Below are 24,754 nucleotides of genomic sequence, written 5' to 3' on the forward strand. Positions count from 1 at the left end.
CAAACGTAGTACCTATACGTGTATTACATTCATATTTCGACATTGTTAATAACATCGTTTTTTGGTGTGCGTTCGTATGTGCTACATACACGTTTGGACCAAAGGATAAACACACATGCGCGCAATTTTGATTGCGTTCTATGCTATGTATATGAAATTCTATCATAATTTCATGATTTTATGATTGCAGAGCAAGCATAGACAATTAAGCGAAACCTAATCAATTTCGTATTAATACTTGCTATTAATTGAAATATAGTTTCTATGGCGTATAGAAAGAGTCGATGATGATGCTCATACTATAATATATCGATGATCTGTAAAAAACGCATAATACTTGGTCGGTCGACGACGTATCGCACGTATAATTAACGCGATGAGCATATCATCATGTAATGCATGTAATACGTCTATTCTAAGTGAAATTAAAAGCAAGATATGGAACGTTGTCGCATCGCGAGCAACATCAGTCTTGTCGGGTGAAGTTGATCGTGCGGAGACAAAGGCGATTCTCGTCATCTCGAGATTCTTGAGCTCATATTCAACTGCTCGGGCTCGGAATCGCAGCGCAGATGCAAGGTAAGAAACGAAACGGGAAATTAAGACGATAATTTCGATCATAATTATTCGATTAGTTTGATCTGCTCCGATAGCTCATTTAATTCTATGATAAAACTGCTAAAAAATGTCAAATTATACTATTCGTATCGAATCCAATAGTCTTTATAATAAAATGACGACTGAAAGGACGCATATCAGCGATGCCAGTATCGAATCTTTTTGCACCATCGTCCTGTACGCGGAGAGGATGGCTGGCAGCAAGGATGCCGCAAAAAGATTCGGCGTACCGGCCGCGCGGCGCGGCGCTGCTTTTGGCGCGTAAATTAAAGGTGCCTTTTCACGCAGGCATTGACGCTCATTTTCAGCGTCAAAAGACATCACGTGACTAAAAATGACGAATGAGTATCTTTGTTTTTAGTCACGTGATGTCTTTTGACGCTGGAAAATGAGCGTCAGGCGTCAGCGTGAAAAGGCACCTTAACTTCACGCGCCAAAAGCAGCGCTGTGCCGCGCGATCGGTACGCCGAATCTTTTGCAGCATCCTTGCTGCCAGCCATCCTCTCCGCGTACAGCACGATGGTGCAAAAAGATTCGATACTTGCATCGCTGGTAGTGGACGCGCGACGCGGCGTCACTTTTGAAGCGTGAAGTTGACCGTGTGAGAGTGACGAAGCCGTTTCACTCCATCTTTTGGCGTATCGCTGTTAGAACGTAACGGACGCAAGATGAACCGGCTCCGGAATAAATGGCATCGCGAATCTCTTAAATTGGTAAATATAATGTACGGTATCGACCTTGCGTTGTAATTCGTTCGAGTGCGTATCTGTCAACATTCGTTCGAGCGAAGATCGCGACTCGTAGTGACACGTCAATCGTGACCGAAATCGATCGCGCGGGAAGGAATCCCTCCGCCATCTTAATCGCATTCCTTTCTTATTTGCAGATCGCGATAAGTCTGATGTGGATCGATGCCGGAGCAGCCGGAGGCAAATGTCGCGCCATATCTACTTGGTAAGTCCAGTCTGCATCGTAACTCGAACTAAATTTCCAGTTTTAACTTTGCGTTTATGCATTTTCAATATATTGGACAATACGCGTTACTCGCAATACTCGGAAAAGGACAGTCGTCGCATTATCGATTATTCGTGTGGGCAATCGACATGTAGGGACGCGTATCAGTGATGCTAGTATCGAATCTTTTTGTACCATCGTGCTGCACGGAGAGGATGGCTAGCAGCAGGGATGCTGCAAAAAGATTCGGCACACCAACCGCGCGGCGCGGCGTTACTTTTAGTCTGTTTTTTTTTCGGTGCACTGCTGCATTGGTGCAGTAAATTGGAATCAGAAAAAATATATTTATCTTAGGCCGAAGGCAGAGAACGAAACGTAGGTATTGTAGTCGTAGTCGTAGAGTAAGGCAGAGAAAAACGTAAGTTGTACATGTCGTAGTATACTATTCTAGACTCTAGAATAGTAGTATATTACGACTTACGTTTTTTTCTGCCTTACCCTACGACTACGACTATGACACCTACGTCTTGTTTTCTGCCTTTGGCCTTACTTTAACTTGTTGCACCAGTGTAGCAGTGCAGCTAAAAAGAACAGGCCTATTGGCGCGTGAAGTTAACCGCGGGACGCGGCGTCACTTTTGACACGTGAAGTTGACCGCGCGAGAGTGACGAAGCTGTTTCACTCCATCTTTTTGCGTATCGCTGTTAGAACGTAACGGACGCAAGATGGACCGGCTCCGGGATAATTAAGTGGCATCGCGAATCTCTTAATTGCATGGTAAATATAAGACGTATCGATCTTGCGTTGTAATTCGTTCGAACGCGTATCTGTCAACACTCGTTCGAGTGAAGATCGCGACTCGTAGCGACAATTCGTGATGAGCGAAATCGATCGCGCGGGAAGGAATCCCTCCGCCATCTTAATCGCATTCCTTTCTCATTTGCAGATCGCAGCAAGTCTGATGTGGAGATGTGAACCGGTGCCGGAGGCAAATGTCGTGCCATATCTACTCGGTAAGTCAAATCTGCATTGTATCTCGAACTAAATTCCCAGTCTTAACTTTGCGTTTATGCATTTTCAATATATTTGGACAATACGCGTTACTCGCAATACTCGGAAAAAGACAGTCGTCGCATTATCGATTATTCGTGTGGGCAATCGACATGTTAGGGACGCGTACCCAGCGGTGCCAGTATCGAATCTTCTTGTATCCTCTTCGCACGATGCTGCAAAAAGCATTCGGCGTATCGCACCGCGCGGCACTCGCTTTATGAAGTTGACCGCGCGAAAGAGCCGAAGCCGTTTCACGTCATCTTAATTTGTGTATCACTTTCAGAACGCGACGAATGCAGACGAATGAACCGATTCCGGAACGAGTGGCATCGTGAATCACTTAATTGGTAAGTAACACATATCAATTTTACGTTATAATTTGATCGAAATTCGTTCAAGCGATCGCACGATTGCGCGATATTCAATTGCGACGCGTTAAACGCGCGGGAAAGGAATCCCTTCGCTAATCTTAATGTGTGTTCTTTTCTCATTTGCAGATCGTAACAATTCTGACATGGATCGGTTCCAGGGCGGATGACATAGCGATATTTATTTGGTAGGTAGCATTTACATTGCAGTACTTGGTTAGCCGGTAATGTATGGCAAAAGCATTCCGCTTTTATTTTCATATATTTTCTGTACATTAAACAATAAATAATAGATTTACCTTTTATGTTTGATAATCATTATTTTATAATGTAACATTAGAGTGTACGAATTAATATTACAGACATTAGATATTCGCATTATTATAATAGCCGAAAATCTGATTATTGTCAATTATTTAAGCAAATAATTATTTGCGTGGATGTCTACCTATGATATTAATTTACTTATTCTAGTTTTATGATAACAATCTTTATGAAAAAACAAATGCATATTATTTGTTGTTCAGAAATGTACAGAACATTCATGAACATGAATTTAAAAACGAGTTATGCAACGTACGTCATGACATCACTTGGTAGGTGAAATTAACCGTGCGAAAAACATCTTAATTACACTTGTACATTATTTTCAGAACGCGAGGAACATGAAAGAGAGTTGCTCCGAATGACATAGCAAATTATTTTTTAATAACTTGTGAGGAAGAGGAAGAATAGGAAATCTGACAATATCAAAATAGGAGAAGGAGGCCTAGGAGGACATCAGGCGTCGGTGGAGCAACTTTGCGGTAAGCCTTATTGTTTACTTGCGTAAAAGTATTTTTTTCACATTTATTAGTTTTATTTCGATAATTAAAAAAATTTTTTAAATAAAAATTCTAATTTAAAACATTATATAACTTAATTTTTGTCTTGAAATTTTTTATAATTATTTCAATAGAATATGATATTTAACTGAAAAGCGATTCAAAATTTCTGTGCGAGTAGAAATAATAAATTATTAATTTGTTTAAACGTTACTTTGAAAATTGTGTTTTTATGTTACAGAATCATCACAGCTACATTGCTAGTAACTCCACTGTTGCGCAACGGTTGGTAAGTGATAAAAATTTGTATTACTAAGGTAACAAATCTATGAAAAATATATCAAATATATCGTATCAACATTATTACAATTATATTTGAAATAATTACAAAATTTTATGGATTTGTTATCTTAAAATAGATAAGCTTTAAAAAATTATGAAAAGTATATAATCTTGAGCTTTATCCAAATTTTATTATCCAAATTTTATTACCAAATTTTGTGTACTATTGTGCTTGAGATTATACTCGCACAGGTACATGCGTTACACACACAGAATAAGAGTAAGAAAGAGAAAAGAAGAAAGACGTAATATAGAATTTCATAGTTGCTTATATTACATAGATAGCAAATATAAATGATATAAATAGGATTAAATAGAATTTCTAATTCACATACTCTCTTTTGTCGGTTGAAATGCAATTAGCTAGATATCTAGCTTAAAAGCATCTATAAGATTCTTCTTTTTAAAAAACTGTACATAATTTATTGCAAAAATAGTGCCTCAGCCAGGGCTGGCCATTCTGGTTGAAAAAATATTTTTTGTAATAAATTATTTAGATTGTGAAAAACATTACCACAGTCAGGCCTGGCCATCCTGGCTGAGAAATTATTTTTTGCAATAAATTACACAGGTATACAAAAAAGTTGTTTGAACAGAATACTCCATTAAGCTATCCTTATGTATTTTGATGTGCTGAACACGAATTTGGTGTTAGAATTGTTCCATTATCCCTCCCTTTTTAAATCGAAAAATGGTCTAAAAAACCTTGAAAATTATTTGAAAAACACTTTGAAAAACACCTTGTAAAAGAAGATAGGAAAGAAAATGGGATGGGACTTGTTGAAGAAATTAAAGTATTATATGAGGTTTTAGAGATGGGACAGGATAGGAGGAGCGAGTGAGTCATAAATAAAATATAGGGTAGAAATATAAGAATTTGTGTGCAAAGAAGAAATAGAATGGAAATGATAGATGGATTGAAAAGGCAAAGAGAGTTAGAAGTAAAGGTATAGCCATGGGAAATGTATGAAAAAAGAACAAAGAGCCTAAAATCGAGTCTTTAAAATGTCTTATGATTTTAGACATTGTGCTATTTGGGAGAAGACAAATGATGAGAATGGAGAAAGTGCAGAAAAGGTATTTAAAGTGAGTGTTGAAATGTATGATGAGAGAGAAATTTCAGAGAGATTACAGTTTAAGTATGATAATTGAATAAATGCTAATTTAAAGAATTGAATGAAATTATACAAACTTTGCCTGTTTTCTCTGTAATAAAAAAAATTATATACACATATACACATATATATATTTTAAGGTTATGATAATTTATATATTCTATGCTGCGATAATGAATTATTTGTTTTATTTGACGTTTTGAACGTTATGTAACAATATGTGTTAGTTAATATTTATCTTTTTATTTATAATCTGTGATAGATGTTAAAGATGCTCATAATATATTGATTACAATGTTTTATTCACTAGTGAAATCATGACATGTATGTATAATACTAATGGCCTTTAGTCTTAACATTAGCTTCGCTGTTTGATAACAAATCAACATGTATCATTAAAACATCGAGCAATTTGGTTGAAAGATACATTTTTACTCTGCAAATGATATAGTGACTAAATTGATATAAAAATTAGATATGAAAAATTTTAATGACAGGTATAATAATGCGAGAATAGTGACTAAAATTAATTAGTCATGAGTAAATGACGTAAGTAAAATGTACTGCGAGATATATCTTTGGTTTGATCTACGATTTCTAAAAACTATTACAAAGCACTAAGTACATTGTATACTTTTATTATATATATTCCTCGGTAAAAAATATTTTTATAATAATTTACGTATTTCTATAAAAAAATTAAAACTTTTAATGACAAATAAAAATTTTCTACAAATTTGTGAAAATAGCAAAAATTTATGGTAAGTTGTAATAAATTGTAGTGAGTTGTAAGAAATATTTATAATTATTAATTGTGTCATATGAATATTTACTGAGTTATTGGGGAGAAAAAAAACCAAGATTCATAATTCTTTTTTCTCCTCTATTACATTGCAGTATATCAGTTAATATATTTTATCTTTTTTTCTTAGTTATAAAAAAGGTTGCTTTAAATTAAAATTGATTCGTGCATAAAAAAATTTCAAGAAAATATGTTACTTAAAACAACACATTACCAATTTTATTTATCTCGTTCTGTTACCTATTATTATATTATATTGTGGACAAAGGATGATAACTTCCAATTACTGTTGTGCAACAAAATAATAAATCATTATCGTTGCAAATCATGACAAAGTATCTTGTCATATAAGCTTTATTCACAATTACGTTGACCGTTGCCACTGTTCAATACACGATGAACGGCGTGATGTGGAACAAAAATAAAGAGACTTTTGTGCCAATTTCTAATGTGCCGGTGTTCGCTATGTTGCAACAAGAACGTCTTAAACAAAGTCGAGCATTGGAAACTCATAATTTCCAACTGCAAAACTTGACTCTAACATCTTTTGAGGTACACTTTCACGAAGCGCAAATTAGAGTTTTTGTATATCCTCATTCTTTTATTTTTATTTTATTAAAATCAGTTTATTAATATTCCATAATCAATATCTAATAGTGTCTATTTGAAAATTTTTATATTACAAAAAATTTATATATTTGAAACTATTATATTTAAACTTTATGAGATTTTTTATATTTAGTTTTCAATTTATTGTAATAAAAAGCATAATTATATAATTAATACTAATGTTATATATATCAAACAATAAGAGAAATATCGTATTTTTAATTTGACACATATAATACAAAAAAAAAATTTTATAAAAAATAAATTATGTGTTACTATTTTTTATGACAGCCTAATAACGCTATATAATTTATTAAATTACAAACTGGGAAATATTATTAAAGCGTCTTAGATGATAATTTTATTGGTTATATATTTTAGGAACCACATTTCTTTGAATTTTCTGACAATGACATGAAAGTTACAGGACTTTGCGGTGAATTATGGACTCTTCTTTCTGAAAAATTAAATTTTACGTAAGATTGAATTATAATAAAACAATAAACAATATAATTCTAAGGATATCATATTCTCAGATTGCAACCAGTGAGATCAAATGTAAGTGGCTTAGGTGCATCGGAGAGAAACAATACCGTTTTTGTACAAGGATTATTAGGCATAATTTCTCGCAATGAAACAATCGCGATACCCAAAGTCGAAACGTACAATGTTCGACGTATAGCTACTGACTTTACAATACCTTTATGGATGAACAGGTATATATTTTGCTTTACAATATGATATATAGATATTTCTCTACTTCCAACGAACTTACATTTCAAGACTTTGATCAGTTTTTTTTATTTTAATCAGTTATTTTAATTAGTTTTTTAAATTTCAGTTTTATATATGCAATTATTTTTGACTGAGGTTTAGAGCTTTTCTCTAGTGTAATTTAGGAAATATAATTCAGTAACAATATTTGAAGAATTGCTACGATGGTCGTCGTTAATAGTGACCCCAATCTCAGAGACAATTACTGCCGTTAATAAGTTTTTTCTTTTTTTTCTTTTCTCTTTCTAATACCCTCTCAAGGTGGACGACAACAGCGAAAGAAGAGATTAATTTCAGATTAAATTAGCTTTTATTTTGAATCAAAATCCTTTTTTTTTATTCTAACAATTGACGCAATTGTTAAAAGATAAGCAATCGAGTGTAAATCCAAACGCGCAACAAACTTGACGAAATAGAAATTAAGCATTTCCTGATTACAAAACCATTTCTAAAGGTGATCCACGTAGATTTGCGCATAAACTTTGCAACTTTTTCAAAACCAAATTTTCAATAACTTTACCGAATCATTATTTGATTCTTTCTTCTGTCGATCAATCCTAAATATGCGCAACTGAGTCTTCGTTCCGTAAGTAAAGTGCTTAGATGCAATGACTTAAACGAGAATTATTATTATCGAGATAACGACATAATAGTACTTACTTAGCTTTATTTGTTGAAGTAGCTAAAATGTACTAGTTCAGTTTTAATTAATAGCATGCTGATCATAAGTCTGAAGATTCGCAAGCCGAAGTACTTATAAATAGAGAAATATCTGTATTTTTTAAGTGTTAAAGAAGAACTAATGCAATTTGAAAGAAGGAAACACATATATGTTAAAGTTATTCTTATAATCTTAGATAAATAATCTTAAAATAATTTAACAGCCACCGATTGTATGTTCAAAGAGAGATAATACACGACAGCGCATGGATAACAAAAGTGTTCTCCTGGAAAATATGGTGCCTTATATTAGTTATGCTTTTATTATTAAGCGCATTTAGTTTTTGGTCACAAACTGTTTTTGTACGAACTGGAAATAACAGCAGACGCTCGACCGTTAGCGATCATATTTTTTATAATTTTGGAATGATTTGCAATCAAGGTATGAACATGTATTATTATTCTGTTTCTGTTCTTTAATTATAAATATTGCTAAATTAAAAGGCAATGTAGATATTATTTAATATCACATTTATGTGTGATATTTTTTTACATATTTTTTAATCAAAATTTATACTTTCTTAGAGTTCACGTGATTGAAAGTCAGATTTAAAATTTTATAAATGCACAATAATTATTACGAGAAAAAGTTAAATATTATTTAAAAATAATATTAAAAAGATGTGTTTGTTATAATCGTAAAATTTTTATCAAAAATAAAGTAATATTTAATCATGTAACAATCTAGAAGATTATTAATTAGTGTAATAATTACTGTACAATAGCCTATATTCCCAATGGTCTTATTGGAAGATCAAGAGTAGTAGAAATATCGCTGGGCCTCTTTTGTTCTATACTGTCCATGGCATTTGGAGCTTTGTTATTTATTTATATAGCAAAAAGAATTAATATTAAACCGCCATTTAATACTCTGAACTCTTTGATGACTGATACTACCTATAACGTTATTGTCTTGAAAGATTCTATTGGAGATATCGCGTTTAAGGTACTATAATACATTTAATGTCAATGCTAATAATTATGTATGTTGAGAGAAATTATATTTAATTATGTCATCTGTCAGTTTTACTATTCACTGACTTTACTATATTTGTTTCTTTAGTAACTTAGTGAGTTTCCATTGTATGTCTAGTTAGTTCCTCCTTTCTTACTCCCGGTTTTCTGAGAACCCCTTACTTACATTTCTATATCATTAACGTTAGCTTCTTCAACAAGACATTCATTTGTATTTGTACAAATAGTTGAATTAAAATATATTTTATTGGACATGTTTTGCTTTCGATAACTAACAACAATATATCATTTTTATATTAGATTAATTTATATTTTATTAATTTTTGAATTACATCAAATAAAGATTTCTTTTGTATTTTTTATTATACAATACTTTTACTATGTGTATATATAAATATAAATATAAATATAAGTATAAATATAAATATAAGTATAAAAATAAACAAATAAATACGTATATATTGATTATTTAAAATATTTATAGGTAAGCTCCGACCAAACTTATATTCGGTTGCGTAATGCAAAACGCGTTGTTATTACATCAACAGTTGAGGAAATGTTTAAATTGGTATGTATAAGAGGCAAAAAGAAATACACCGTACTCCAAGGTGAAGATGAGTATAAAGCAAGAGGTCAAATTGGATGTTATATAACCCCAGTTGGAAAATCTTTGTTGAAGATGTGGATAGCTTCTGGTATTACGAAGAATTTTAAATACAAAAGAACCATTGATCTTGGGTAAAGAAATATCGACGTAACTTATAATCGTGTATTAAATTGTAAAAAGTTGCATATTAAATTATAATAACTGATTATAATAATTATAATAATTAATTATTATAGTAACTGATAATTTTGAAACCAATTCTTAAAAATATATGTTTTTTCGTGTAATGTTTAACCTCAGGTTTTACTATTGTTATTGTAAGTCTCTATCTAAAGATATTTATATAATTAGAGACAAAAGCTATTAAATTTTGTTAAAGAAACGCACAATTTTATATATTTCCACTGTAAAACTATGTCATTTTTAGACATTTTATATATCTTTTTTATATTTTAATATAATGCATGGTATCTAAACAAATAATTTATTTTATGTACAGGATGCTTAGATTAAAGGAAGTTGGATTGTGGAATACGTTAACACGTCGTTGGTTGACAGAGAGACGCCAACATAGCAATAATATTATAACACCTGAACCGATTGCGATAGATCAAGTTTTCTTAGTAATTTTAATGATGTGTGCTGGAATGATAACAGCTTTTATTATTTTCATAATTGAAAAAATTGTGTATGCTTATAAACGCAAGCTGTAACTTTTTGCTTCTTACTGTCACAAATTATACAAAAAATTTGCTAGCAGCTTTTTAATTCTCTCTCTCTCTCTCTCTCTCTTTCTCTTTCTATCTCTTTCTCTTTCTCTCTCTTTCTATTCCTTTATATATAATTTATATGATAATCTCTAAATTTATAGTATCAAAGTCACATTACGTAAAATCAATATGTAGAACACGCAACCATTAGTTGTATCTATATAAAAAATCTTGACAAGTAAAATTGATTTCGATCGCTTCAATATTCGCATTATTTTAACAACATATGCTGAAGGCATAAAATATTTAATGTATGACAGTTTTGCATTAAGCGATGAAAGTTAAATCTGATTAATCACGGGTGAATTATGTAAACTAAATATAAATTCCAATGTGGGATATCTGTTGCGAGTTAGCAGTGTTAAAAGACAAACGTATAAAATAGTCTGTATACTTTTACAGTGATTTTATTTTAGTATTATTATTTGTTTTACTTTTATTTAAAATATGTTTTGCATAAATATCGTTTTTTCGTGTATTTGTTTATATTAAAATAGGTACAGAAGTAACGAATAATAATTTAAGGATGCGATTTGAAGTAAGATCTTATCTAAAATAATATACTGCTACACGGCACTTTCTTCATCTAATCACAGAAATTAATCTGATTATCATAAATAATCATTCGTTTTTTTCAAATTGATAGTAAATGACATGTCAACAGATAATAAAAATTTTGAATTACGTACCTAATAAACAATAATTCTGCAAATTCTCTATAAGACATTAATAGTGTTATAAGACATTAATTTATATAAAACTATTACGTCTCTCACATTGTATGAAATTTTGCTATCGTCTAAAAACTCTAAAACAATGAATGGTGTGATATGGAGTAAAACACAGAAGACTTTTATACCAATTTCTAACGTACCGACTTATGCCGCAATGCAACAAGAACGCCTCAGACAAACTCGAGCAATTGAGGCCCATAATTTTCAATTACAAAACTTGACTTTAACATCTTTTCAGGTATGTTTTTATAAAATATCAGATGATTATTTTTAAATGTTATTAATTTACGAAATATTTAGATTTCTTATTAAAATTGACTCATTAATATTTGTTTAATTAAAAAAAGCGGTTTTAGAGGTTTTATTTAAAAGATAACTTTTCCACTATTTTGTTCTTTCTGATCAGATTTTTTAGATTTTTCGACTTACCTTAATAGATATTTTTGAAATATATTTGTTTTAGTTTCCGATATTTTAAAGTTCTAAGCTTGTTTTCATAAATATTAAAAAATAAAATGACAGAAAACTTTGACACAAAAAAATTTATATTTAATATAATAATTAATAATTAATAATTAATCATTAATTAATAATAAAAGCATGGTATTTTTAATTTTAATTAGAATTTTTTAATGATTATACATAAATATGATTATGAGAGCACATAAAGAATATTTTCACATTGAAAAAACATTAAATAAATGTTACTGAATAAATAACGGTACATTAAGATTATAAATTGATAAATTGGACGATCACTTCAGCAATTATACATATTTCAGGAGCCGCATTTTTTTCAGTTTTATGATAATAATGCAAAAGTTACAGGACTCTGTGGAGAAACGTGGAATCTACTTTCCGAAATGCTAAACTTTACGTAAGACCATATGGATCAGATCACGAGAATAAATTATGTTGTGAGATTGAACATTAACATAACTAATGATGTGAATTAATGAAAAGATATTTTATATTTTTAGATTGCAACCAATGAAAGCAAACGTAGACTACCTGGGTAAGCCCGTTTTAACACAAGAAAATAAATTGTCTTTTGACGGATTATTAGGTATTATTTTTCATAACGAAACCATTGCCATACCAAAGCTAGAAACTTTGCCAAGGCGATTACTGGCTGTTGATTTTGCAACACCTTTTTGGATAAACAAGTAAATTTAATTTTATTAAATTTTTTTACTCTTTATTTGAATTTTTAAATACTTATTCGAACTTCTGTATAGTAGTTAATAAATTAAATTATATATCACAGATAACAGAATAATTGTAAAATAATTTTATAGCTATCAGTTATATATTCGATCGGATATGATAAAGGACAATATGTGGGTAGCAAAAGTGTTTTCTTGGAAAGTATGGTGCATTGTATTGGTTACATATGTACTACTGAGTCTATGCACATTTTTGATACAATATATCTTTAGACAAAGAAATAAAGATAAATATAAAAATGTGACTTTCGGCGAACACTTATTTTATAATTTTGGAAATCTCTGCAATCAAGGTATGTATGAATAAACAACTGAGATTGTTGTTTGTTCTTAAGAAACAAAGTTACACTGTAAAAGAAATGTATGTACATGTAAAATTAGATGTACGGAAAGAATACCCAGATAGGAACGTATGTAGAAAAATTGTAGCATTATTTTAATTAAAAAATGTTATGTAGGATATTCAATTGTAAATCTAATTTTTGTAAAATGTCCATTCTAAATTTAATTTATGTAATACATATATTTGAGATATAATATGTTTACATTATTGTGTTTGAAATATTCTCTTTCATTAACTTACATATAAATTGTATTCAATTTTAAAAAGTATTTTTAAATATCTGTAAAAAACAACACGTTTCAAATTTATTATATATATGTATATGTAATAAATAGTTATTAACTTGAATAATGCACTAGGTTATATTCCCCAGTATCCAAATGGAAAATCGAGGATATTAGAAGTAACGTTGGGACTGTTTTGTTCTATAATATTTATGTCATTTGGTGCTTTATTATTTATTTATCTAACGAAATCCACTATTGTGCTACCGTTTGACAGTTTCAGTTCTTTAGTGGCCAATACTAAATACAATGTTATTGGTCTAACTAATACAACAACAGCATCAATGCTTATGGTATATATTTTATATTAATATAATTTATTAATTTAAAGATATAAAAAATATAAAACTGTATATTATTCAAAATATAATTTAAATAAAAATTTTAAAATATATTTTGAATTATATTTTTGTAGAGAACATAATTAATATAGAGATTTTTTTGCATTTAAGACTTTGTATATAAAACTTAAAAGTTTGAGTGCTTTGTATTTATATGTTATAGTTCAGTGATAAGGATCCAATTCCAGAAGTAAGGAAGACAAAACGCTTGAGCATAGCATCAACAATTAAGGATATGCATAAAATGGCATGTTTCTCAAAGAAAAAGAAATATGCTATACTTCAAGCCGATGAAATGCATAAAGCGAATGGAGATATTGCATGTCATTTGATTAATGTTGGTGATTCTTATGGTCAAGCATGGATAGCTTCTGGCATTGTGAAAAATTTTAAATACAAAAGGACCATCGACCTTGGGTAAAACATCTCTATAAAAAATAAAAATATTCTAGATGGGTTTTTTTGTAAATATATATTTTAAGGAATCAGCAGCATATTATATAAATTCTTTTCAACCAATTTAGTTTATATATATATGTGTGTGTGTGTATAACTTTTGTTAAAATTATTTAATTTATAATTTAGGATAACTTTCAATCGAATACAGAATTTTTTATTCATAGCCCTTCATTAGCCCAATATTGACTAACTGTTGGCCAAACAATATGCCCGGGTAGCAATCCATGCAATACATATCAGTATTGATAATAACCTAGATAGCACAATGTTCAAAATTGGGACGTTTTAAAGATGTTTTTAAGATGTTTTTTAGGCTTATTTGTAAAAGACGTCTTATGTCTATAATTTTATCCTGTGTTGTCTAGGAAAGATACTCGATATTTATATCCCTTTTATATATGTATATAAACAGATATAAATATTACTCATTATTTCATCAATATTAAAGTTTTAATTTCTATTCAGTACAGCAAATTTAATTCTATATTCTAATAAATAATTTTAATAAACAGGTTACTTAAACTAATGGAAATTGGACTATTAAAACTATTAAAAAATCGTTGGTTGGAAAACGGAATTAAACGAAATTATGGTAACATTACACCACAACCAATTGAAATGCATCAAGTATCTTTAATAAATGCAACAATGTGGTGTGGAGCGATTATTGCTTTCATTATTTTTATAATTGAAAAAATTGTATATGCGTATCAATTAAAGCAATTGTAATTATTTTTACTTATATCTGATTGCAAAAATCTATAGATTTATTTGTAATTAATTAGTATTAAGAAGTTCTTAAATCATAATTAATTTCGTAACTAAATGTATGTAGATTTTAATAATGCTTCTGATGCTTATTATAATTAATACAGTATTAAATTGGTTAGTTTTTATAAGGGATAAGAAAGATATGAAAGTCCATATGTTAAGAATAGAGTTTCAATATATCTTTATAATCATTACGTGCAAAAACTATCTTTTTTTGTTGTACTCATGAACTTTTTAACAGAAATACTTAAATTCACTTTTAGTAGAGCGTCAGTTTCCAAGTCAATTTTTATTCATATACATATATTACAAATAAACATGAACAATAGGACAGATGCCACGAGAAATATTATATTTCAATAAAACATGCTATTGTATTTCAAGCGCAAACATAATACACTGAACTGCTAAGTCTCACAACTTCTCTTATTTATTTTATATAAAGTGTTGCCCATGTACGTGATGCGCAGAAAAGAGTCTAATCGACGCGTATTCAATATTAGGATTATAGAAATGCGATTTTAATTCCCTAATTCGAAAATATAATTTAAACATATGTTATGAGAATAAATAAATAGCGCACTGAGAAAAATTTCTAGAGAATAATAATTGGATTATCTTATCAAAAAATAACAAACGGATATTTAAATAGGATAAAAATTCGACCATGTTTTGTTGGGAATGAAATCATCGGAATGTTCGAAAATAAATGGAAAACAAATATCTGTTTATCACTTTTTTAATAAATAATTTTTTTTTTTTTTTGATATTGGACCTAAATAATCATAAATTAATATCCATTTATTACTTTTCAAAACAATTTATCGGACAGTTTTCTCGGTGCGTATACAGCGTATATTGATGCAAGATAATATTTTAAAAATTAATTATAATAATGTAGGGCATTGCTTGAAAATTGAAATTTTACTATTATTCTAACATATCGAAGTATAAAATTACATTGGAAATATAAAATTACGTTTATATAATTATCATGTTTCTGAAATTCTAGCAAAAATATATAAATTTATTGCAATGTAAATTATATGGCGCGAGGCATATAATTTACCGTGCCTCTTGATTCTGTACATACGATCGATAATCTCGTTATTTAATATGCTTCAATATCTATATTTCGAAAGATTGGAAGACGCATCTCATCCAATAATGACAGTGTCGTCGTTTATGAATGTGTATTCGGGGATCTCCATATTGGTCGCCGCCGGACCTTTTCGTATGCGACCGGCTGCATCAAAGTGCGAGCCGTGACATGGACAAAAAAAGCCGCCCGGTATGATGCCGGCATTCGGGATCGGCACGCATCCCAAGTGCGTGCAGATACCCACTACTACCAGCCATTCCGATCTTTTCACTCTATCGTCATCCTTTTCCGGATCACGTAGCTCTGATAGGTCCACTGCTCTCTCTTGCTCGATGATCGATTGTGGCCTGCAAAATTAGCTCTGTCAGCGATCAAATAACATTTATTACATCTATCAATTAGCGGAAATTTGCTTTTAAAACAGACAATTTACTTAGAGAATTTATTATATGGTTATTATTACTATTATTATAGTAATTACTATAAAAATGATATTTTTGACACTAATTATTTTACTATGCAATTGTAGTTGCGCATATTACATGTTTTTTCAGTGATTTTTTCAGATATTTGTGTAAATTTTTCATTTTTTAAATTTACTTTTACTTTTTAAATAAATTTCTCAGAAAGTTTCCAAGATAAATTTACAATATGACAATTTACCTTGTAAAAATTGAAGATTCTAAAAAAGAAATTTAACTTTATATTCATTTGACCTATGTCATTGAGCAAAAAGATCTAGCAACTAGAACATTTATAATAATGGCAATTCTGTGTGATATGTGTGTCCGCTTCATTCTATTTTCACCTAATTGTTAAAATATGTATTGATTTGCTTACCGATGATAGATAAAAACAGGTTTGCCGCGCCATTTAACGATTAATACTTTTCCCATCGGAATACCGTTCAATTTTACTTCCAGTTGAGCTTCTGCTATGATATCTCGTGAGGGCATCAAGAATAATACGTAATGCAATAAGTGTGCTTTAAAGCTGTACAATCCGGCAATGCAACCAACTAAAAATATTGTATTTAATTGTACATAAGTACTTATTTAATTGAAAATTCTAGAAATGAATTATTGCTGTTATGGGGGACATATTTTAATAATACAAAATATCGATAAGTGAAATAAAATACAGAAGCTGTATGATTAAACTTTTTACAGTTCATTACCAAAAGAGACGGCACTTCTCAGTGCTTTCCGTTCGTCGGCACTTTTCGGAGCTAACACATCGGTATTGGATTTTCGTCGATATTCATCAAAGTTGGGTCTTGGTATATCAGTATAGGCACGTCTATGTAATCTCTTAAAGTCTACATCAAAATAACATGGAAATAATTAGTACTATTATTCATGAAAGACAAAAACTGAAATTATCAATCATATTATTTGTATCATCTTTTGGGTTAGTGTTTTATCATTATTTGTAAATATCATTGTGGAATAATTATTTATTAATAATTAATTATAAATTCACTATATAAACCATAATTAATACATTATCGTAGACTAATTAAGATCAATTAGTTGAGAGACGAGATAATCTCTCAGGTATATCATTGTGTTTCTTTTATCGAAATCTCCAGTTTTTCGAATATAGTTAAAATAATTATAAAATAATTTAAAAAGTGGTTACTTATATTTTAATATATTTCAAATTTTCTTATAGATAAATTACATAACAGATTTTATTTTTTACATAGAATTAGTTACTTACAGTTAATTGGGTTTAACTGCAGAAAAGATAACAGGCGTGTATCATAATTCGCAATAAAAACATGAAATGCGTATTTTCGTGAAAACAACATTTTTACTAATGATAAAACATATACTTTTTAAACGTACATTTATTATTATGTGGCTATAAAATATTTAGCATACATACACATTTGATTGAAGTTTTCAAAAATTCATATATTCTCACTTCAATTGTCAAAGTCACCAATCAATGAGGTCTGTTTTTTATTGCCGCACTGGATTGTACTAGAATTTTTCTTCTCACTTTCAGAATTTTTAAATTAATATCTATTTTAGTTTAAGTACAGAGTGCGTACACTCCAATTCAACTATAAAAACAGATCTATAGTTTGTAACAACTACATCATTTTAATATAATCACAATAATAATTTCACAACCATTAACAATAATACAAAGATTAACGCTATTGAATTGTAATATATTTGTATATGTTTCTATCAAAAGTATAACATATTTTCTAAAAATATAATTTTCTAAAAATCTTCATTTGTATTACACAAGTCATAATTAGTGGATCAACAAAAAAATTGATACATATATAATCTTCAAAAAATCACTCATATTGTACATACCATAATTGCCGAATCAAACAAAGTTCTAATTAAAAATTAACTTTTAATCTAATTTTCTTTCTTTTTGTATTGAAAAATAATTCGGAAAGTATTTCAAAAAGAAGTTCTTTAATTATTTGTTAATAAACGAAAATAGAAAATGTGTTTTATATATAAATATTGAAATTAAAATCTTGACAACAGTAAAGTCACTAATAACGCTATAATATAATTAATAATATAAAACGATGTTCTATTTGCATTGTTTTTATCAAAGTCTCTCGAATATATTCCAAATGTTATTAAATTATTTGTATTTTTATTTAAGAACATGTTAACGTGCAAATGATTGTCGTGAGCGTGTTCATTAAATGCCCAATTTTCTAGCGGATGTAAATCTGACTTTAATGTAGACGGCATAATCAAATCGTTTTTATAATCATGGAACGTTGCCATGATTTCAATGTTACTGAATGTCATTTCCGACTCTTGCACAGAACCACATGATGAAATGGATTCATTTGAGCATTGTACTATGCCGCATGCACGTACACCGGCTTTAACAACAGAATAAAGACGAATACCATTAAAGACCACCAAACGATATTTTATATTTGGGTCTATTTTTGCAATTTCTACTTTAAAGTCGCAGCAGAAGCCATTCTGGCAGATAGTTTTCGTGACATTTCTTTCCAAGGAAAATGTTTCAAATGTGTGAATATTGTCATGTAACAAGAATAGTTTATCTTTATCTGTGTTGTCGTCTTCCCACTTTTTCTGTAATTCGTCGTGTATATACTCTTTTCCGTGATATTGCCCAGTTTCCTCTGAATGATCATGATGATTTTTATTATATTCAGTACTCTTTTTTATTTTAGGTACTTCAAATATCAATATTTTTTCATGCGTAGTAGTAGGTATTATTGCTTTACCGATTCCTTTTCGACCTGCATGACAGATTATCACGTATATATATTTGCATGATAGAAGAATCATATTTAAAATGTAGAATATAATGTTACACACCTAAATAAATTCCACTACCGGCATTGCCTGAGCCGGGTCTGTTATAACCTGAAGCTAAAAGATTTACGTCCTCCGCAAATGACCATCCTGCTTGCGTTTGTATAGCTGGAATAATTAATGACATTTATACGCGAATTATGTTTTCATTAAAAAAGAGGAAAAATTCTACCATATTTCGTTTACCTGTTAAGAATGGTGCCTCAGAAAACCATGCTGTTGAAAATATAATATCAGTAACTTGATGATCTCTTGTTAAGTTCAATGCAGGTTCGTAAAATAAAATATCAAAGCATATAAAAGTTCCAAATTTTACTCCAAAGTCAGTATCAAAAATCACTACTTCTGGTACAGCTGTTACATTAAATTGATGTTCCTCAAAAAGATGTGTTTTACGATATCTGTTAAATGTAATTAAATAATTTGTTCATAACATTACGAAATATCTTGCAAAAATAATTATCAACTAAAAAACTAAATACCTGGCAATTATCTTTCCTGTGCGATCAAATACAACGTTGCTATTGTAATAGAATACTTTGTCTGTTGGACAAGATGAGGCAGTACAAGCTGCTTTCTCAGCAATATTGATTATCACATAGATCTCATTATCGTTTGCAGCACATGATATTTTTTTCAATGTCTACGGATTAAAAGTTTCCTTTTAAATAATGTAATTAAACATGTATAGTTCGCCACAGACTAAGTGAAGAGAATCTCAGTAGAAATCGGAAGTAAATATCAAGATCATTACTGGAATTTACAAAAAAATTTACATAATTATATTATAAAATGTAGTTAGTTGCAATTACAATCATATTTCAGACTTGTACATTGAGAGAGAGAAAGAAAAAGAGAGAGATTTATTTCTTACAATAAAGAATTGTATGATATGTACATGGAATACATACCTCGCTAACGCCAACAGAGTTTTGATTACAAGGTGTGTAATTTTCTAAGGCACTAGGAATAACAGTTGTCCAGTCTTCCATTTTTTCTCTCTCTGGCAAATGAACTGTTGTCAAACCATCTTCGGGGAAAACAATTATATCAGCTTTCTAAAATTTATTCAGATGCTTGAAATAATTTTTGTAATATAGAATGTATTAGCAAGAATACACTAATTTGTTGACATGTAGTCTATAAACATTTGGAAATATTTCCGACTTACTTCAATTTGAGCTGCTGTTGTAATAAGTCTGACATATGCATCAGAATTTACTTTCAAAGTCTCACTGCTGCTTGTTAAATATTTTGGGGGATACTCTACTACAGCCGCTACATAAGTTGTTGCATCTGGTGTTGATTTCTGTAATAAAATATGGATATGTACAGTTTATAGAATTTAGTTTGTTTCAGAGTGGATGATATGTTTGACATATTAAAAATGTATAGTTACTAAAAGAAAAATTGCCTTACCTGGTGCGATAAATGTGCACATATTACTAATAGATGAATTATAATCCAGTGCTGACCCATATTCAACAATCTCAACTGTCAAAAGAAAAACTTGATACATAAGCGTTATATATGAAAAAATTAATAAAAAAACATAAATAATAATTTATATAATAAAATGATGATTTGAGAACATGATATATTAAAGATTAAAATTCTAAATTTTGAACAATTTTTTTAAAACAAATTTTTCTTAATTTAAAAGAAAATAAATTTATGTCATACAGTCAATTTCTATTCACATCTACTTAAATATTTTAGCAAATATATAATGTTTTACATCAAATATAAAATATTTCAATATTATTTTATAAAAAGTTTAATTTTTTAAAACAGAAAGCATTTTGCAATATTTTATTGAGAAAACAAAGCGTCTAATAGAAAGTTTTAACGATAAAAATTTTTTATGTTAAAATGCATTATTTGCGAAATGTTGTTCAGTGTAATTTATCTAGGTTATTATTTGATTTAAAACGTTTATGACTTTATTTTCTTATAAAACACCATAAATACCTTCAATCTATAAACTGCGAGGCATTTTTTATCAACTCGTCATATCGAATTAATATTAATTTAATTATGTGCAAAGTAGTACAAATCTGGCTTGTATTTATATTCGCTCAGCTGAGTGAGCTGAGCTCGGTTTCGCAAAGTTGTCAGATTGACGACGAGAGTCACGTGAAAGACAAGTGGTGGGAGAGCGCGTACATCGGTTTTATATCTTACAAATACGTTCAATGCGCATCATCATTAGCGTGACTCGTGTCTTCAATGTGACAATTATATTTTTCGCGCACGCGCAGCAATTCAGTGTCAGTGAAGTATTCACTTGAAAAGAAAGGGTATTGGATGACTTCTTGTGAAATAATTTTGAAGAATTATCTTAAATGTTTTAAATATGTCAACAAGAAGGTGATGTCAATTAAGCAATTGTAAATATATTTCTATCAAAATTTTTATGGCCATTTATCTAATATAGTTCTATGTATATCAAGTGTAAAATTAATCATTGTAATGTCAGAAAGTACTATACAATGTATATTTTATTATTGTAAATGCAGAAATGAGATTCTTTTTCTTTCTCTTTCTCCCACTCTCTTTCTTTCTTTCCCACTGAGATTTGTTCTCAAGAAAAAATTCCAAAAACTGATAAAAAACGACATTAACTGACTAACTGATAGATTTAATTATAATTAACAACAAAACAATTAGTATGTTGAAACAATTTTTTACTAGTTACTAATAAAAAATTATCATTAAAACTGAATAGTATTTCAGCAACTAACTATATGTATATCAGTGACTATATACAATCACTGATTATTAAATTGATTGACAATTGAAAAATGTTATCAGTTACTGACTCTCGTATTGAGTCACTGAGACATTACAAGTTATTGACGCAAACTGCTGTAACATCAGTTTCTGATGCAACTATAAATTAATTTTTTTTTAGGAAGCGAATAATAGAGATTTACTAGTTCTTTCTACTTTAGTGTTTGTTAGTTTATAGTTTCTATAATTAGAATTGATAGCTACAGAAAACTGAAATTGAGCATGAGTTTTTATTATGGGAATTATATAAAGTATCTATAAAATAAAGGTTTGGGTGATAATTTAACTATTACATATTTTGGAAGTGACAGAACGAGCTTGTGCATAATAAATGGAATATAAATAATCGGAGTTTTACTGTATTCTACTGAAGAAAATCTTACAGAGAAGTTTCAAAAATGTATTAAATTTTAAAGAGGAGAGATACAACTTTGTACTTTTGTTTTACAATATTTTGTTTTTAAATTATATAAATTAAAGTAAATTAAAATAAATACAATAAATAAGAATTGATATTTTTAAAAATATTTTCGCTTTGAAGCATAATGAAACATTATCATAAAAATGAATAAAAAAATATTTTAAGTGGTTGAAGCATTAAAATAATTTTTTTAATTGATGTGATAACTTTCTGAAACAATATTATAGTACACTAAAGAGTGTGGCAATAATAATTACAATTTCGATAAAATAGTTTTAATTAAATATTTGATTAATATAATTAAACTCAACTAAAAGATAAGTAAATGGTTGATTACTGTTGTAGTATAGTTATCATTAATTTGGTAATTAGTAAAGTAAAGTTAGAGTTTAATTAGTTTTAGTTTTATTAACCAAATATTTGATTGAAATTAATTTTACGCAGCTTTTAGTTTAATTATTATTTAAACTTGTGTGTATTTTTATTAGTGTACCATATTTTTTAGTGCATTTGAAATTTAAGGTTTTAGTACATATAATGCTGTTAGCAGAATATTGGCAGAATTGTAACAAAGTTTGTCAATAAAATATGATAGCCAATTGAAAGTAGAAGTCAAACGAACTTTGACATATTACATAGTTTAACTCAGATTGTCGACAGAAATAGGACAGAATCTGTGTTTGATTTGCTTCTATTAGGTTTCTGCGTTTAATCTATTGTTAAGTTAGTTTCACAAACTTTGTCGGCAAAATATGAGCTTAAGGTATATGTCACATCTTTCAAAGTATTATTAAAATTCTAAAAATTGTAAAATTTAAGCACAATTATTAAAAAACTTTTTGTTTGCATTTTGATTCTTATATAAAATTGCGTTTTGTAATTGCTTATAAATTTTATGAAAAAGTAGGATTGTGAATTAAATGACATTTCTCAATTCGTAAATAATGTTTTTAAAATAATGTGTTCTACAATATATTTGAAAATATTATTGAAGACATTTTTAAAAACATTAACAATATTAAGTTTCTCTTCTTTTATAAAACAAAAATTTATTTTAAAGTTTATAAAATATTTTGCTTAATGTTTAATAAATATATATTTTAACGTTTGAAAACTGTTTTTAACATTTAAAGAATATTAAAAAAGACATTTTTATAAATAATGACGTATTTAGGCACAATATTTTTATAAATAATAAAAATGTACACTGACAGAAAAGAATGCTTAACTCAAATATTCATTCGAATAGTACCAATAACATTTTATTGAAAATCAATAATACTTATTTAAAACAAGTAATACTTTCTATAATTTAGAAAATATTGTTTATTTGAAATAAATATTATTTATTTTCTATAAAATATATTATTGGTACTATTCGAATAAATATTTATTTGAGTTAAGCATTCTTTTCTGTCAGTGTATAAATTTTTTTATTATGGATGTTTATTTTAATACTTGAAGAAAATTTTTTCATGTTTTGGTTTTTTTGATTATTATTTAGTTAACTTTGCTGGTTTGGCCATGGACTTAATGTAACATAAATATTTAATAAACATAAATCTTATTTCTTTAAATAAATGGTAGAATGTATAATTAAAAAGTAAAGTAAAAAAATGTTTAAAGAACATTATCTGTTGAGTAAGTTGTTACATATTTAATACAACTGCAATAAATATTTTACAAAATTTATACGTTACTCGGTTACTTTATAATAGTTGAATTTCTTATGTAATCCAAATTGATCTATTTTATTTATTTATTTATATTTTATTTTGCGCGTGGAGATTAATTTAAGTAATCTGCTGTGTTTAAATTTCAATAACTTTTAGTTGATATTGTACAGCTTAAATGTTCTAGATGTGAACACAAATAATGTTAATTTATAAGCAATATTTAATCAAATTTTCTATTGCTATATACGGATAGTTTGCTCACTGAAGAATTAGAAATTTTGTAAATAATTTTATCAGTTGAAATTAATCACTTTTTACAATTACGTTGAATAGTACATTACATTAGAAAATCCAATAAAGATTAACGTGAATCGTCAATATAGGACTTCGAGATTTACGAACGAAAGAATTTCCATTAATTAGTAACAAATTATTTTTGCGTAATATTGTTTTTCCAATAATTAAAAATATAATTTTTTAGTATCATGGACTTTGGAATGGCGCGTTATTATTCTATCATGATGGTTTAATTAGAAAACAATTGGCTGCAAAGAATTATAAAGTAGTTAGCATACAATAGCGTAATAGCATCTCTCTCGAGTGACGTTTTGTTAGTGTCATTTAATAAAGCATTCTCGAGCTCGCATTTGCATAAAACCTTTCCTTTTACTCGTAGAACACACGCTGAAATTTGGTGAAGGAAGAGCTGGAATATAATATCCTATGTACAAATTG

General features: G+C 28.8%; 4 protein-coding genes across 6 annotated transcripts in view; 1 reads left to right on the forward strand and 3 right to left on the reverse strand.

Moving 5' to 3' along the window:
• The first annotated feature begins 175 nt into the window (after positions 1-175).
• LOC105839942 lies at positions 176-14,834 on the forward strand. Its single transcript, XM_036284660.1, has 20 exons — positions 176-579; positions 1,505-1,572; positions 2,519-2,585; positions 2,909-2,972; positions 3,123-3,181; positions 3,647-3,799; positions 4,059-6,706; positions 7,067-7,161; positions 7,222-7,401; positions 8,344-8,561; positions 8,905-9,125; positions 9,639-9,892; positions 10,261-10,472; positions 11,274-11,503; positions 12,048-12,142; positions 12,246-12,431; positions 12,564-12,784; positions 13,194-13,411; positions 13,623-13,876; positions 14,431-14,834. Exons 7-20 carry the CDS (start codon positions 6,473-6,475, stop codon positions 14,645-14,647), a joined length of 2,835 nt encoding a protein of 944 aa, XP_036140553.1. The 5' UTR covers positions 176-579; positions 1,505-1,572; positions 2,519-2,585; positions 2,909-2,972; positions 3,123-3,181; positions 3,647-3,799; positions 4,059-6,472; the 3' UTR covers positions 14,648-14,834.
• A 600-nt stretch (positions 14,835-15,434) lies between these two features.
• Positions 15,435-17,804, reverse strand: LOC105839935 (cytochrome b-c1 complex subunit Rieske, mitochondrial). The gene is made up of 4 exons (XM_012686594.3): positions 17,682-17,804; positions 16,969-17,109; positions 16,632-16,809; positions 15,435-16,138 (listed from the first exon to the last, which is right to left on the reverse strand). Exons 1-4 carry the CDS (start codon positions 17,683-17,685, stop codon positions 15,847-15,849), a joined length of 615 nt encoding a protein of 204 aa, XP_012542048.1. The 5' UTR covers positions 17,686-17,804; the 3' UTR covers positions 15,435-15,846.
• Positions 17,233-21,369, reverse strand: LOC118644046 (vanin-like protein 1). 2 transcript variants are annotated; one of them, XM_012686577.3, is made up of 8 exons: positions 21,101-21,369; positions 20,549-20,623; positions 20,301-20,438; positions 20,041-20,187; positions 19,612-19,772; positions 19,316-19,530; positions 19,133-19,237; positions 17,233-19,053 (listed from the first exon to the last, which is right to left on the reverse strand). In XM_012686577.3, the coding sequence occupies exons 2-8, from the start codon at positions 20,606-20,608 to the stop codon at positions 18,293-18,295; spliced, it is 1,587 nt and encodes a 528-aa protein (XP_012542031.1). In that variant the 5' UTR covers positions 20,609-20,623; positions 21,101-21,369; the 3' UTR covers positions 17,233-18,292. The 2 variants fall into 2 exon arrangements, with proteins under 2 accessions (XP_012542031.1, XP_036140740.1); XM_036284847.1 differs by lacking the exons at positions 20,549-20,623; positions 21,101-21,369 and having other exon boundaries at positions 20,041-20,159; positions 20,301-20,418.
• Positions 21,370-23,827: 2,458 nt separating this feature from the next.
• Positions 23,828-24,754, reverse strand: part of LOC105839870 (vanin-like protein 1) — a 28,368-nt gene continuing 27,441 nt past the window's right edge. Inside the window, exon 11 of one of the 2 annotated variants that reach the window (XM_036284844.1) lies at positions 23,828-24,725. The gene's annotated coding sequence lies outside the window, so the exon portion shown is untranslated. The remainder of the gene's footprint in view (positions 24,726-24,754) is intronic. The other variant, XM_012686475.3, reaches the window with a different exon arrangement.

The sequence above is a fragment of the Monomorium pharaonis genome, chromosome 3 (genome assembly GCF_013373865.1).
Source record: "Monomorium pharaonis isolate MP-MQ-018 chromosome 3, ASM1337386v2, whole genome shotgun sequence".
Taxonomy (NCBI): Eukaryota; Metazoa; Arthropoda; class Insecta; order Hymenoptera; family Formicidae; genus Monomorium; species Monomorium pharaonis.